General features: G+C 51.0%; 1 protein-coding gene across 2 annotated transcripts in view; it reads right to left on the minus strand.

Moving 5' to 3' along the window:
• Positions 1-12502, minus strand: part of RORA (RAR related orphan receptor A) — a 760993-nt gene extending 748491 nt beyond the window's left edge. Inside the window, exon 1 of one of the 2 annotated variants that reach the window (XM_051821924.3) lies at positions 12239-12502. In XM_051821924.3, the coding sequence (XP_051677884.1) occupies positions 12239-12404 (166 nt within the window). In that variant the 5' untranslated portion in view covers positions 12405-12502. The remainder of the gene's footprint in view (positions 1-12238) is intronic. The other variant, XM_051821923.3, reaches the window with a different exon arrangement.
• Between the last annotated feature and the right edge of the window lie 2921 nt (positions 12503-15423).

The following is a 15423-nucleotide window of genomic DNA, read 5'->3' on the forward strand; positions in this document are numbered from 1 at the left end:
AGTGGAGGGTGACGGTGATGGCACATAAACCACATAAAGGGGAAAGGGGTCAAGTTCAAAACACACTTAGAGGGGAACCATTTGAGGTATCTGGTCCAAGATGAGCCAACAGTGGGTAACATTGATAAACCACTTGGATACAGGATCTAGGAAAGCGGGAACCTGACCTCGCTTATCTGCGGGTTTACTGCCAGGGCCTGGCACACAGAAAATCCTCAGTAAATATTTGTGCAGTAAACAAGCCATCTTCATAGTGACGTCAACTCAAGCAAAGGGAGTCCCAGAATTGACAGTCAAGTCAATCGAGGCAAATGCATGTCTACAGCCAATAGGAAACTAATGAACATAGGTTAAAAGTGCATATGTGTCGCTCCCCGTCTTCGTGGAGGAACGACACAGGACCCTGCGCTGTTCTTTTGTCTGCTCGGCCCTCCCCGGGTTTGCTGCTGGTTCTTCCCGGGTTGGCTACTGTCCCTTCCACCTCCGTGGAAGGGCGGTTCCCCCTGGCCACTTTCCCCACTTCCGCAAGGGAGCGGCACACCGCCGGCCGGCTCTCTCGGGGGCTGCACAGGTGTTCCTTCAGATAGATGTTCCCCTTAGATGTTCCTGGTGCATGTTGTCTCTCTCCTCCTTTATAGTCCTCTTCCGCCAATCCCAACTCGGCTGCCCACACGCCGAGTACGCTGCTCTCCTCCAATCAGGAGCAGGATCAGCTCCTGGAGGTCATCACTCAAGTTGGCAAGAGGCAGCTGCGTAGAAGCTGTTTTCTCCTCTCCCAGCACCATATTGTGGGAGAGCAGATGCATAGAATAAGTCTTAATTCCAGTAACTCAGTCCAGTCCGGGTTGCTCCCCACACATATGGAAGCTATATGATTATAAATAATATTTTTTTTCTTCCCATACCTCCTTCCTGATATCTTAATGAGTCACACCTGGAGTGCAACACCAGTTACTGGGACACAGCCCTTTCTCCCTCTCACGGCCAGGCCATGTCCCCAGAAAGGCTGCTTCTACCTCATGCCGCGGACAGGGTTTTTCTAACTGCAAGGAGCAATTCACAAATCGATCATGGAAGCAATCTAGTGGTTCATGACTTGTATTTTAAATAACAGAGCAGAAATAACAGTGCATCACATACAGGTAAAGGATAAATAATTTGTGAAAAGTTTATTTCTGTGTGAGTATGCATGCGTATGCGTGTGTGTGTGTGTGTTCGTTCACAATATATGTTTTTTCTCTTTATATTTTGCAACATAAGTATTTCAAAATATCACTCCAGGAGGGCAAGAAGCTCCAGCCTTTGCTCACTCCTCATACTCAAGCTGAATCACCCTTGCTTTCCTGGCTCAATGTGACTGTCAAAAGGTACTGCTCTATGGGCTAGTCAGCTTGGCCCATCCTGGAATCCCAACAAATTCTCTATCACATAGTAAGTTCAGGTTTAGTCCCTTCAATGCTGCCCAGTTTCATAAGACACAAACAAGCTTTTTGAGAAAAAAAAAGCTTTATTTTTTTTTTCAAATTACAAAAGCATACATGTATGAGGCAAGAAACTTGGAAAATACAGAAAAAAACATAGAAAAAGAATCCCACAGACCCCATCATTCACAGATGTCCACTTTACATATCATTTTGGTACACATGGATCCCACTGAATTTATTGATATAATTATATTTCATAGATCTATACATACAATTTTTTTTACAAAAATGATGCCATCCTCTGCACACTGCTGTCAAAGCTGTCACTTCTCATTCAGCAAGTGATCACAAGCATTTCTCCCTGTCAAGGAAGGTTTTTCCAGCGCAACATGATTTTTAATGGCTATGTGGTATTCCAGTTGGGCATTCTCCTAAGCGGGTCTATTAAAGGCACAACCCAAACCTCTGCTTTGAGGGAAAGCACTTGCTACGGAGAAACGCATCCCCACTGTGCCCCCTGGCTGTGCCTGACTCCAGCAAGCACTCGGTACAAGGTGCTCAACTCCACACCCTGTATCTTACCATCTACTAAATCAGAACACAGGGTATAGACCTTCTTTTGCCAAGTTTTAGAATGGCTTCACTGACTAATTTTTAATGAATAATTTAGAAATGCTTGGTGGGATTAAAAAGCTGACGACTGACAATGCTCCACTATTGATGAGTGATCAAAACAACTCACACTCACTTTCATACCCATCTGCTACCTTGTACAAGATTAACTGATGCACAATCTTAATATCCTCAAGGGAGTTTTCCTGGCAGGTGGGAACTTGATTTTGAACTATACTGGGACTTCTGAGCACACACATATGAGGAATATTAGGAGAAAAACTGGGTTCCAGTCACTGCCTGGCTACCCACTGGAAACACCATCTCAGACACACCACTAGACTTCCATGAGCATCGGGGACTGGCTAGATGACTGTGAAGGGCCCTTCTTGGAATGGGCATTTAGCCTAGTGGTGAAGCCACTGATGATGATGCTTGTGTCCCGCACTGGGGTCCTGGGTTCAATACCCGTCACCTCCTGACTCCAGCTTGCCACAAACAAGATGCATGTCTACAGCCAATAGGAAACTAATGAACGTAGGTTAAAAGTGCATATGGATGCTGTATGATTATAAATAATATTTTTTTTTCCTTCCCATACCTCCTTCCTGATATCTTAATGAGTCACACCTGGAGTGCAACACCAGTTACTGGGACACAGCCTTTTCTCCCTCTCACAGCCAGGCCACGTCCCCACATATCCCATGTGGCAGCAGGTGACGATTCAAGTAACTGGGTCCCTGCCATCCCTGTGGAGAACCTGGACTGAGTTCCCAGATTCCAGCTTCAGTCCCAGCCCAGCCCAGCAAATATAAGCCTACAGGAAGTGAACCAGCAGAGGGGATCTCACAAACCCATAACAATTTAAAAATAAGGCCCCTCCTGGCTCTAACACACTTTTGTCTAATAGGATGGGACCCCTGGGGGCACCATGAGCGGGCGTCACACATGTAACTGAACACCGCCATTCACAAGATTAAAACATGAACTCTGGAATGTTCCAGAGTCCTTTCAGGGTATTATCAGTCCTTCGACTGATTCCCAAGGGCCTCAAGAAAGCTGCAGGACCTCACTGGTCATCGACTGTCATCCTTTGCACCGGGAAGTTGCCCACCTGGTGGGTCAGCTCTTCAGAGCTGGCCTGGGCTTCCACTTCCTGCCCCCTCGCGCTCACCCCAAATGCTGAAGCACCACGCTGGCCACACCACGTGCATCATCAGCGGCAACCAAGAAGACCACTGCCGGAGGAATTCGTGTTGACGATCAGATTCTTTCATTGGCCTTTGCTTTCCCAATGCTTCAGTGACCTGGACACTCGAGAGTCACGGCCAGTTCACCCTCCTCCCAGTGGCCCTGTCCTTTCCGAAACAACGTCCCTGTCACACAGATGTTCCCGGGGATACGGGTGGGGCTGTCACACGGCCTCCCTCTCAGCCACTGTCTTTATCACTGGGAAGGGACAATGAAGAGCAGTGGCATTTATTTAAGAGGTTTTAGACTCGCTGAGTCCATACATTAGACATCCTCTGTGACTGGATGGAGCAATTCATGAACTTCCACACAGCCCCGCCTCCCCATGGCTGGCATCCATCCTACAGGGCGACCTAAGCCCTCTGCGTCTGACAGGGCAGGCCCACAGCAGGCTGCCTCTTCTCGGGCCTTGTCCACGTCTTCCGGCTTCTTTCAGCCGCTGTGACAATCAGGACACACGTCTGCCGACTCCTCCTCCTCATGCCAGGCAGCGCACCCGCACCCTTCTCACCTGCTCTCTGTCTGCGTTTCCCGGCATTCCCTCACCTGCCTGTGTCAACCGGCATTTGCGACAAGTTCATCGTAACTTCTCAAAGTGTCAACTTTTCCTCTTTTCTGTGCCCTTGTTAAAGATAATTAAAAATTAGAAAGTCGCATTCCCAGCCATTGCACGGTCAATGTGAAGTTCATTTTCTCTTTTTTTTTTTTTTTTTTTTTTTTTTTTGACAGGCAGAGTGGACAGTGAAAGAGAGAGACAGAGAGAAAGGTCTTCCTTTGCCGTTGGTTCACCCTCCAATGGCCGCCACGGACGGCGCACCGCGCTGATCTGAAGCCAGGAGCCAGGTACTTATCCTGGTCTCCCATGGGGTGCAGGGCCCAAGTACTTGGGCCATCCTCCACTGCACTCCCTGGCCACAGCAGAGAGCTGGCCTGGAAGAGGGGCAACCGGGACAGAATCCGGCGCCCCGACCAGGACTAGAACCCGGTGTGCCCGCGCCGCAAGGCGGAGGATTAGCCTAGTGAGCCACGGCGCCGGCCCTTCATTTTCTTACACAGAAGCTGCTTCTCCCTCCAGAGACTCCTTGTCTCCTCCACAGTGCCCACTCCCCGGCCTGACACGGGCCACCTGAATCCCTGTGTTCACCGCTCCAGGCCCCAGTGCACCATTCTTACCTTTTTCCCCCCAAATACGTCACCTGTTGAGACCCACTTTAGCTCCTGGTTCCCCTTCCTTCTCTCCACTTTTGGGCAGAGATGTCTAAGTCTGGAGATTGTACAGTCACCTTTGGGAAAGAAGCATATAGCTGGCTGCCAACTAATCAGGAGAAGGCAGAAGACGTGGCATCATGTGCAGTGTGGCTTCCCAGCGCACGCATTTACGTCTCGGGGACCAAGGTTTCTCCCGCGTAACCTAAAATTCAAACTTATAGCTTCTGTTTGGCTGTAACTAATTCTCTCCCTATTAGCACAGTAGTTCATAGCCTGGCACATTTACAGCAGTGATTACCAGACCTCATTATAGATTCAATCGCCAGGCCCTCGTCTTTCTCCTTTTCCGTTTCACCTCTATTCTTTGCAACCTGTCTGTTCCTCCTTGGGAGCATTCTTTGCTTATAAAATGAGTCCAGTGATTTTATATGCTGATTTTGTTTTTCAGGCCCACAGTAGGTTTGACAGGGAGATGTTTAAGGGTGTTTCTTTTTGCCCCATTAAGCACAGACTCCGACGTCACCGTTGGTGTCACGTGCAGAGCGCCATCAAGTTGCAGAGTGTCATTTATACACAATTTTATTTCTTCTTACTTCTTTCACACACGCCTACCACTTACGTACAGCAACTTCACTACATTCATATTTCATAAACTTCATCAGTATTCAGCCAAATCCTCCCCCGAAGTAAGCTAGGTATTTTTAACAGTGTGCTGCCTCTTTCACTGGCTGGAGGATCTGATCCTAAGTGGCACCCTTCCTTGCACCCTAGAAGAGCTCATCTATTATGGTCTGTGCAGGGATGCAGCAAACTCCTAACTGCTTCAGAAAACTTTAAGACAGCTCATGACTGAAACACAAACACCTAAGAACCTCATTAAGATGATTCAAGGCTGGCAGATCATAAACCCTATACCCCAAAATGTTTCCTACTCATCCCAAACTTCTGATGGCATTTGAGGGAAAACACCTCTGGTGCAGAAACCCTACCTGAGTCTGTCTGGAACCATCCAGCACCTTCACCAATGCATGAGACCTGCACTCTCAGCTGCTAGTGGGAGCTGCACCGGGCTTACCAGCTGGCCACCAGAGCCCCAGGTCTTCAGACAAGACAACCTCCAGGAAACAGCACCGTGCCATTGCTAATGTGCCACCACATATACTGTGATTAAGACAGTCTGCAATAATGACATGTCAGTGAAAGACATAAAAATCTATTAGGGGAAAAAAGAAAACTTCTTCCACCAACACCAGGGAACTGTTTACCTGTAATTCCTTTTAGCATTTGCACGTCAGAGCTAGTCCATCTGCCCAAACCATGAGACGCGGTACATTCACCCCTCATCACACCCCATTGCCCTCTTCAATGGATTTCTTCAGACAACCTCCTTGATGTCTTTACTCCGAAAGCAAAATAATAATAATAAATAATTGGCTGTCACAACAGAACACAGAGATTCCTGAGCTGAATTTCCAATACCACAACATCAAAGACATGGCAAGATAACCGCACACCATCATCAAGGTAAGAGGGACAGCCGTGGGGGAGCCAGTCCCTGACAGGTGGCTCCGAGGGTTCTCTCTGCATCCTTGTTCCAGTGAACAAAGGCCCAGGCTCACAGAGCATCTCCTCTTGTTCTCTACTGACATTTTTTAAAGTTTTTCCTCCCAACCCTAGAGATTCCTAATTTTTAGGATCCGCGAGGCCCCTGCCAAAGATAATTCCTTCCGCACATATAAGGAAGTGGCAAAATTGGCTGAAGTTTCTATCTACCATCACACAAGGGAGAAATTGCATTCTGTTGGGATAATATAGAAAACACAGAACTCACTTGTAAATGCAAAAGTCTCTCTGACTATTCTAGGGTAATTTTTGTATCCTCTTTAACTCTAGAGAAAAAGTTAAGAAGACTCTAGACCAGGGGTGAGAAATGCCTAGCCCATGAGCCATAAAAGGCCCATGAAATCATTTGTTCCAGCCCTGCAAAGCAAGTACAGGTGGGACTCGAAATTCAATAAATCTAAAGCAGGCTCATTTTTAAGGAGATAATTTTGAATGGCCTGCAAATAATGTTCTAAATAGCCAAGTGGCCTTTGACAGAAAAAAAGGTTCCCCTTCCTACTTCCAGACTTTGGTTGATATGCTTCCATTGAGTGAAAACCTCAATAAATGAGAATCCAGTAAGAGAATTTCTATTCTGTTACTTGCAACTCAGAGAACAAGGGAGGCAAATAACAGAAGGCAGGGATACTGCAGATTTAGCAATAAGGGAGAAAACCATTTCCAGGCTGGGACCAAGCTAGATTTGGTCCAGTTTCTGACACTGTTCTATAATGTACAATCAGAATTCATACTCAGAACAGCAACCCCACAGTACTACAAGACTCCCTAACCTCATAGAAGGATTCAATTACATTCTCAGTGTTCTTTCTCGAGTGGGAAAGGGGAGTCGCACATTCTAAAAACATACTCGATAAAGGGAAAAAAAAAACAACAACTTTTTGTTAATCTATTGTTAGAAAAACCGGTTCATCAGTAAGGCCTTGGCACTCTTAGAGAAAAATCATGATGTGCTGTAAAATCGATCAACATTCAGCCTCATTATCTGAGTATCATCCAGTTTCTAAAACATACAGCCTAAAAAACTTAACAGCTTATTTCCAAACCAATACTTTTCTTATGAATTACAGACAACAACAAGAAAGAAAAAAAACAGTATAACAATGTTAGAAAAGAGAGAGAATAAAATTCTGAGTGAGGAAGACAGCCTCCACGTTCACAGAAGTATCTCACACTCCAGAGTGTTCACCAGGGCAGGGAAGGCCTTTCATGGGGATGTGTGGAGAACCTCTCAGCGGTCTGGGGTGAACAGGTCAGGGGTCCCTGCGAGGCCCCGCCCACTGGCTCAAGGGAGGTAAAGAGGGTGAGCCCTGGGCCGCATCGTGCCGGTGAAGCTGCAGTTGCCACACCACCCTCTCTGCCTCTGCACACACAGCAGTCATGCTACAACTCCAGCCCCAGACATCTGCTCTGTAGTCACAGGCTTGGCTCTGGGCGCACAGAGGTACACACATGTGCTAGGAAGTGCAGTCCTCCAGGCAGACTGGGAAGATGGGGGCAAGAAGGAAGAGCACACTTGGGAAAACAAGTGGGATTTGCATCAAGAAGCCATGCCAACGGAATTCCCACCGGCACCCAACGCGGCCCTGTCCTTGCGGCACCACACCCCCAGTCCTCAAGAGCAAGACTGGGAGACTCTGGGGAAAACCGGGCAGCTTAATTCCGAAGCGGCAGGAGGATAGCCCAAGAAAAGAACCCAGCAGCAGCCTGTGGGACTTGCATCGCAGAGGTTGGCTCCGGACAAGGGCCAGCCTGGTTCCAAAAGGCCATTCAGCTGTCACCAAAACTCCCTGGAACATGTTCATCTGGAGGCGCAACTCCTGTAATTAACATTCCCTGCGTCCCCCTGGTGTGGAACCAAGAGTGTGTGCTGTGCCCCCATCCCTGCTGCTGAGAACACACAGGCTGAAGGGTCCCATCCACAGGGAACTTCAGGGCAGGCTGTGTACTTTGGTGGCAGAAATACAGACCTTTCCTCAAGCCACAGTCTCCTCATGATGCCAGTAGGTTCTGGAAAATTCCAGCAGGTGACTGGCATGAAAGGAGCCTGCTATAAATGTTTTCAGCCACTCAGTCCTTGGAATGCTAGATTAATAATTCAATTCTTTTTAAGAAATAAAGGGGAAGCAACAGAAAAGGTTATCATAACCATCATCAAATGCATTTTCTAAAATTATTCTATTACATTTTTAAAGGGTATAATTATAAATGTTTTTATGAGCAATTTACTGGAAAATTAAAGTTCCTACATTTAAAAACTAATTATTGCATCCCTCTGGCAGATGAGTTTTCTCCTAGCCAGCAGCTCGTTCAAGCCACGGGGCAGCACTTGTTGTTCGGGGAGAACCGAGTCCGGCCGACACAGCTTGCTCTGCAAACTCGTCTCTGTGCTGGTGAGGGTACGGGACTGCATCTCCTGGGAAGTCAGTGTTGAGACTGAAGCAGAGGGCAAGAAACGCCACTCTCCAAGTCAAAGACCCAAGGAGGTTCTGGAAGCCCTCATGGCTACAGATAAACTACAGGCCCTGGGAACTGATTTTAAGTGAGTCTACACTGAGCTTCTAGAACGATCCATGTCAGTCCAACTGAGCTTTTCGGCGTGAACCCAACCTTTGGTTTCGGTATTTCTGAGATTGGCCTGCCCTAAAAGCCTTCAACCTCTGGCACTGGTGTTGCATAGGGGACTATGGGCCACCCCACCTGGCCCTGTGGGGACAACCTGAGCACAGCAAAACACATCCACCTCCCACATGCAGCCAATAATGCGATTCTGGAAGAAGCAGGTTTTCACAACAGCGATGCCACAAGGTTCCTGGCTCCCTGAAGTCCCTAAAAGCCTCGTTAATCTAAAGATTCACTGTGGTTTCTTTCCGCCTCATTCCTGCTTCCCATATTGCCTCTTGCCTTTCCTCCTCTCCCTTCCACTAGCCTGGAAAGACGGGATCTGAGTGACACCAGGCATCATTAATACCTACCACGGAGAAAACTGAAGAGTTTCATTAGAACTGCTCCCATGCACTGCACCGCCGTAAGGGCAAAGCAAGTGGTATTTGAGATGATACAGTCACACCTCAGATTGTGGACACAGGGCCATTAAAGGCATCAGTCCATTGACACCTGGATTCCCCAGAGGGACAAATTCAGCAACAGCTTCAACTCTACCCAGGTGATGTCTCATGAGGTCGCCTCAATGTCGACAGATTCCAGACCCAAACCTCTGTGGACTTGCAATGCCGACTGGCTGGAAGTGAACCCTGCTAGCTCTCTGGAAATAGCTCCCAAGTGGATCCCATGGCTTCCCATTTCACCGGGTGCCAAGTGCTCCCCTCAACCCTCCCTGAGGTTGAAAATGCAAGTGCTAAGGTGATGATGTTTGCTTTCTCTTTCAAGTCACATGCCTTGGGGTTTTAAGTATTTAAAAGGTGCAATCACCTAGTGTGTAGGTTAATTTCTCTCCGATATTGTAATTTATGCAACATTAATACTGGATGCCAGCTCCAATTTTCTTACTGCTTATACTCTGGGAGCAGACTTGCACATTCTGCCAACTCCATTACATCATCTGAAAACCCAAACATTTCCCATTTTCAGATCACTCTCAAGGACCGGGCACGCTTACACTTTCTCCCTTTTTCTCCCTAGCTCGCTCATTCTCTCTCTCCTCACACACACACACACACACACACACACACACACATGCACACACACAAATCGGTACCCCTGAGGAGCAGACACCACATCCGAGGGTAAAGTCTGCAAATGCACATCATTTCTGGAAGCTATTACTACTGCTGTGTTAGCGAAAGGATGCCTCCATCTCTGACCTTCCTTTTTCCACTCAGACTGTTACATAACCTCGTGCCTGCGTGCAGGATGTGAGTGGAGTGTTTGGGCCTCACCTCCCTCCTCCCATCAGAATTGCCTAACAAGGATGGACAGGGGGTTGTGCAAAGAAGGGGGGGGGTGGCTCTCTAGGGGGCAAGGTGATATGGGTCAGCAGGTCAGCTGTGCAAGATGCACCCCACTCCGACTTGTCCCTCTCCCCTTTTTGTTAAGCCCAGGGGGCCAGTGGTACCGAATGCCCCGGAGTTACATAATGTGCAAGAACAGCAAGTTACGGATTTGCTAGTCGGTTCTGCAGCCTGCCACCCCATCTCTTTGCAAGAACACCTTTTGGCAAGAATGACACCTGAAGATGCTAATAACACGGTGGGGGGAGGGGACCAGGAGCGGGTGGCAGCACCAACCAGAAATGAGTGAGGCTCCCTATATACAATGTCCCCTTCCCCCCTACCACCACCACTTAAAAAAAAAAAAAGCCTCAGAAACACATGAAGGGGATTTTCTCCAGTGTTTCTGATTAACCTTGTTACATAACCCGCTCGCATTCCAACTCCACCGTCTCAGGGTCTAAATATACTCTTTACAGCCAAAAGCTCTGGGCACACAAACTCACCGCGCTGGTGGCAGGTCCGACCCCAGCCCTCAAGCCCCTTCCCCGCGGTCCCGGCCCTCCATGCCCACCCCCTCCCGCTCACGCCGCGGCTCCGCGCGGCCACGCTTCGGAAATCGCCTTTAATTAAATGTTTTTCGCGTGTGTCATCCCGACGGCTTTTACTGTACTCGAATTCCGTGAATGGGGAATCGCCCGGACAGGGGGTGTGGCTAAGGGGGGGGGGGTGAGGGGTATACTGTAAAACAGCCAGCACATGATCAGCCATATTCCTGCCTCCAACTCTTGACATCAGAGGAAGGGAGCGGCCCCGGGGACCCCAACCGCCTCCTCCCGGCCCTCCCCAGGCGCCGCCAGCGGCCGAGAGCGAAGAGGAGGGGTCGCGCTGGGCCGGGGGCCCGGAGCCCGGAGCCCGGAGCGGGGCTGGAGGAGGCGATGTTCGCTCCCCCGCCCCGGGCTGCTTGCGCGAGCCGCTTCCTCCGGAGTGACAGGCGTGATTTATGCATTATTTACAACAAGCATGAAAGCTGCGGCTTCCTCCCGCTCTTTGCAAACTCCAGACGCATTCAAATAAATAGCCCTCCCCCACCCACCCACCCCGAGCAAAACCCACATCGGGTGCCGACACCTTGACGAAAGAGGGAGCGAGAGCCAGGAGGCTTCCCCCCAACCGCCTACTTCTGTAAGGAAGAAGCAAGAAGGGGGCCCCGGAGCCCCCTCCCACGGCCACACGCGCTCCGAACGCCGAGACCAAGTGTACACGGCGCCGGGGAGGGGGCCCCAGGCGCGCCACAGCCAACCAGCAACCAGCCAGCCCCGGGCGCTCGCGGAAACGCCTGCAACCTGCGAGCGGGCAGGGCTCCCGGGGCACGAGTAAGTTTGGGTGCCCTGGCGCTCTCTCCTCCTGCCCGCCGCGAGCGCCGGCGCGCACACGCCCCTCGCCAGCCCCGGCGCCGGGCTCCGAACCCCGGGCTGCAAACTTGCGCGTCTGCCTTCGCCGCGTCCGCCACCCAACTTGGCCACCCGACCTCGCGCGTCCGCGCCCCTCCTCCATATCCCAAACCCACTGCTCGGGAGAAGGTCTCCCCCTTCTCGGCCCCTAGAGCTCACTTCTCCCGCTCCCCACACCCTCAGCTCCGCGGGGCGCGGAAAACACACCCCGGACTCGGGCTGCCGGGGCCGCAACTGTCAAGAGCAGAGAGAGGTAAGGAGGAAAGGAGAGTGGCCGGACACTGATTTCCCCCTCCTCTCCTCCTCCACCTCCACCATCCCATCTTAAAAGGACGCTGCCGCTTTAAAAGTTTCTTTCCCGGGCCCCCACTCCGCGCCGGTCCGTGTTTTAGGGGCGCGCGTTGCCCTCGGGCAGCGCCGCGTTCCTCGCCTCTTTTGCAGGCAAATCAAAGCCAGGGCTGAGTCCGCCGGCTGTCAACCCTCCCGCCGCCTCCCCCGCCCCCTGTTCTCCTGCAAGCCCAGAACCGGCTGCAAAAGTTTGCAACATTGCTGGGGGGCGGAGGGGGGAGGGGCGCGGGGCGCCGCGGGCTCGGGGCGCCGCCGCAGGCTCGCGCGCGGCCGCCGGACCCCCGCGCCCCGGGCGCCCGCTCCCGGCCGCCCCCCGCCCCGCGCCAGGGCTCCCGCCGCCCCCTCCCCAGCCCCGCTCGCAGCCGCCTACCTCTGCTGGTGCTGGAATAGCTCTGCCTGCGCACCGCGGCGGGCGGCTCGCTCTTGCGGGCGGATTCCGGGTTCAGCGGGGTCTCCCTGGAGCCGGCGGCCGCGTCCGCGCCGCTGCTGCCCGGCTCGCTGGCGGCGGGGTCGGGGGCTGCCGGAGCTGACTCCATGTTTTTTCCCAATGTAGAGATCGCTGGAGATGGCGAGCTCCGAGACTCCCTCTATCTTCTGTTTTCAGAGCAACTCTATGGTACCAAAAAAAAAAAAAAAAAGGGAGAAGGAGACCGGCGAGAGCAGGAGGGAGAGAGCAGGCGGCGGCGGCGGCGAGAGCGCGAGCGAGCGCGCGGAGTGGCGGGGTGGACGCGTGTGTGCGCCGGGAGGCGCGGGGAGGCGGCGCCGGCCACGGGCAGCGCGAGCGAGAGCCGCCCCGGCCGGCCCCCACGCCCGCACTCCCCACCCTCCAGACCCCAGACCGAGAGCCGCGCACTGGCTGCCAGTTTTGGGAGGTGGGGGCAGAGACGGGTTGGGGGGAGTAGGAGGCGGGGGGGGGGCTCCCGGGCGCCCCAGTCCTCCGCTCTCCCCAGCCCAGGGACAGAAATTATCGCCGGCGAGCTGGTCGCGCGCCTGCTTCTGGGACTGTCTCTCAGTGAGCCGAACTCGTCGCTCTCCGCCGCTAGCCCGGCAGGAGACAAATCCGATTATCCGCGCTGGGGCGTCGCAGGTGGCTCCCTGCCGGCCCTGCCCAGGACTGTGGCGAAACTCGGAGAGGAGTTAGAAATGGGCTGACACCCCAAGCAGAAAGGAGGCCGGGAGGACGTGGCGCTCTTTGCTTTGGGATGGGACGGCCAGTGCGTTTCCCACCTCGGTTAGACCTGTCTGTGTGGCAGACAGGTGTGGCGTCTGAACTCGCTGGGCACACCCAGTCTCTCGGTGGGGTTGCAAGAGCAGGTTTCCAGCTCCTGGGCAAAGGAGCCAGGATGCATGTTTCGGGACACACTTTCTGCTTAAGTGAACTCTGGCCTGCCTGGTCCGTAGCCATGCGGGGTGGATGAAATCAGAGGACGCCACATCTGTCTCCTGCGTGGCTGCTAATTGTCAACCCCCGCTGGTCCGTTTCCTAGTAAATGCAGGGGCGCATCCCTGAAAGGCAGGCTGGAGAGGAATGAATAAAGTCTGAGGATAGAATTCAGATAATTACCACTCTTAAGAAGTCGGGGCACTGCACGCATCTCTCTGCTCCCTCCTCCCACTGAAACTCACTCATCCCCTGGCAGGTGCCTGGTGAACCTTGCCAAGTGTTACCTTCAGCCCAACTCCAATACAACACAAACTCTACAGATGGAAAAAACTCAAGTGTTGGAAGCCCCAATGGTCTTCCTCAGTAGTCAAAGATGCTAATGGAATCAGTCCCATTCTTAACATCACTCCCACCTTCCTTTCAGAAGGCTCAGAATTTTGACAACAAACAATATTATTATATACCAGAAGGTGGCATAAACACGTGTGTGGAAGAGGGTGGGGTGGGGAAGGGATCTGGGGAACATTTTGCTTCCACTAACCTCCTAGTCTGGAAAAATGCTTTTTTTAAAAAAGGAGGAAGAAAAATCCCAAATAATAGTTTAAGAGCAACTTCCACATATGCTGAATTTCACACATGGGTGGTGTGACTGTTAACGATCTTGATCTGATTTCAAATACACAGTGCTCTTTGCCATGGTCTGTGTGTTAATCAGCAAAACCTGCCTGTCGTCCACTCTTCCGGGAGATGTAAATCAGATGTGAACAGCTCTGATACCTTAATCCAGTCTCTGCAAGGATCCCTGGCTTTAGCCTGTCTGTTGGCGCCTACAAACAATGCCACAATTTTCTCCTCCATCCCAAATCAAATGTGCAGGTTTGCCCATACACTGAAGCGCGGGTTTCCAGAGCAGCCTTCACATCCCTTACCACTGGTTAGCCTGTTAATCATGTTCCTGATGCAATTGACCTTGCATGCCACACTTGACTTTCCTAAGTAAACAGATAGATCACAAGCACACAGTTTAATAAACAACTTCCTCTGGGCCCTGAGCATCTTAAAGTACATCCACTGCAGGGTCTGTATTGTACAATATTTTGAAAAATACTTGCCTAATATTAAATTCACCAGTAATACTATTTGGGATGTAAGTGTCTGAAACAGAATCCCGGCTGCCTCTTGATACAAACAGCTGATTAATGTTTTGTGGTTAAGTATGTTCCCTTGGGCCTTAAGTGTTCCTCTTTATCTAAGGTGGGATTTGGTCACCCTGGAAAGACCTTCCAGAAAATGACCCTAGTGACCTTACTCAGTGATGATCGACTTTATATTCCCTTCAGAGAGAGAAAGAGAGGGATATCCTGGCTCCAAAAAGCCTTTTCTCCTAAAGTAGAAGACAATTACCACCTCTGCAATTTAAAACAATCAGGAGTTCAAGTGCTTTCCCCACGGGAAAAATAAAAGTGAGTTAGATACATTCCTTGACTGTCAATCATCCTTACTAAAGTGTAAATTACCAGGACTGGGGAAGCATTTACAACTTGAAAAGCACAGCGATTCGGCTTGTATTTCTTTCCTGCCCCTTTCCAGTTGACTAATTAAGGCTTTCCAGTTTTCCAAATATTTAGAGAGGTGAGAAGCTTCCTTGGACTCTACTCTTTGACTAAGGCCAACAGTGCTTGCTTGAAGATGGTGGTTTTACTTTGTGCTGCCATGTTCTCCAACAGACAAAGGCTTAGGAAAGCTATGCTTTGTAGAAGAGGTAAACCCAAATCTGGTGTTTTCCCCCAGCGGTTTCTTTCCCCACCCTCACAAGGACTCGCCATATCTCCTTGCTAATCCTAGGCTCTACTCCTGGTTGCATAACTACTTTTCCCCCCTCTCCTTTAAGATGATTCCTGGGAATTGCAGTTACTTTTGACTCCTATCTCTCTGGCTACGGTTCCTAATTCTTCATACCCTGCCGCACTTGCCAAGGGCTAGCAATTCTACCTCCCTGTCAAATGCCCCTCCACTTGGAGTCATCCATCCAGTTCCAGACAGCACTACTCACCTCACCCATTTCAGTACCCTCCCAAATAACTGGCCTTCAGTCTTCCAGCCATTCTAATCCATTCCAGATCACACTGCCAAGTTAATTACCCTGAACTACAGCTCTCATTTCCCACCGT

This window comes from Oryctolagus cuniculus, chromosome 12 (genome assembly GCF_051225735.1).
Source record: "Oryctolagus cuniculus isolate XC-2025 breed Fujian yellow rabbit chromosome 12, ASM5122573v1, whole genome shotgun sequence".
Classification (NCBI taxonomy): domain Eukaryota; kingdom Metazoa; phylum Chordata; class Mammalia; order Lagomorpha; family Leporidae; genus Oryctolagus; species Oryctolagus cuniculus.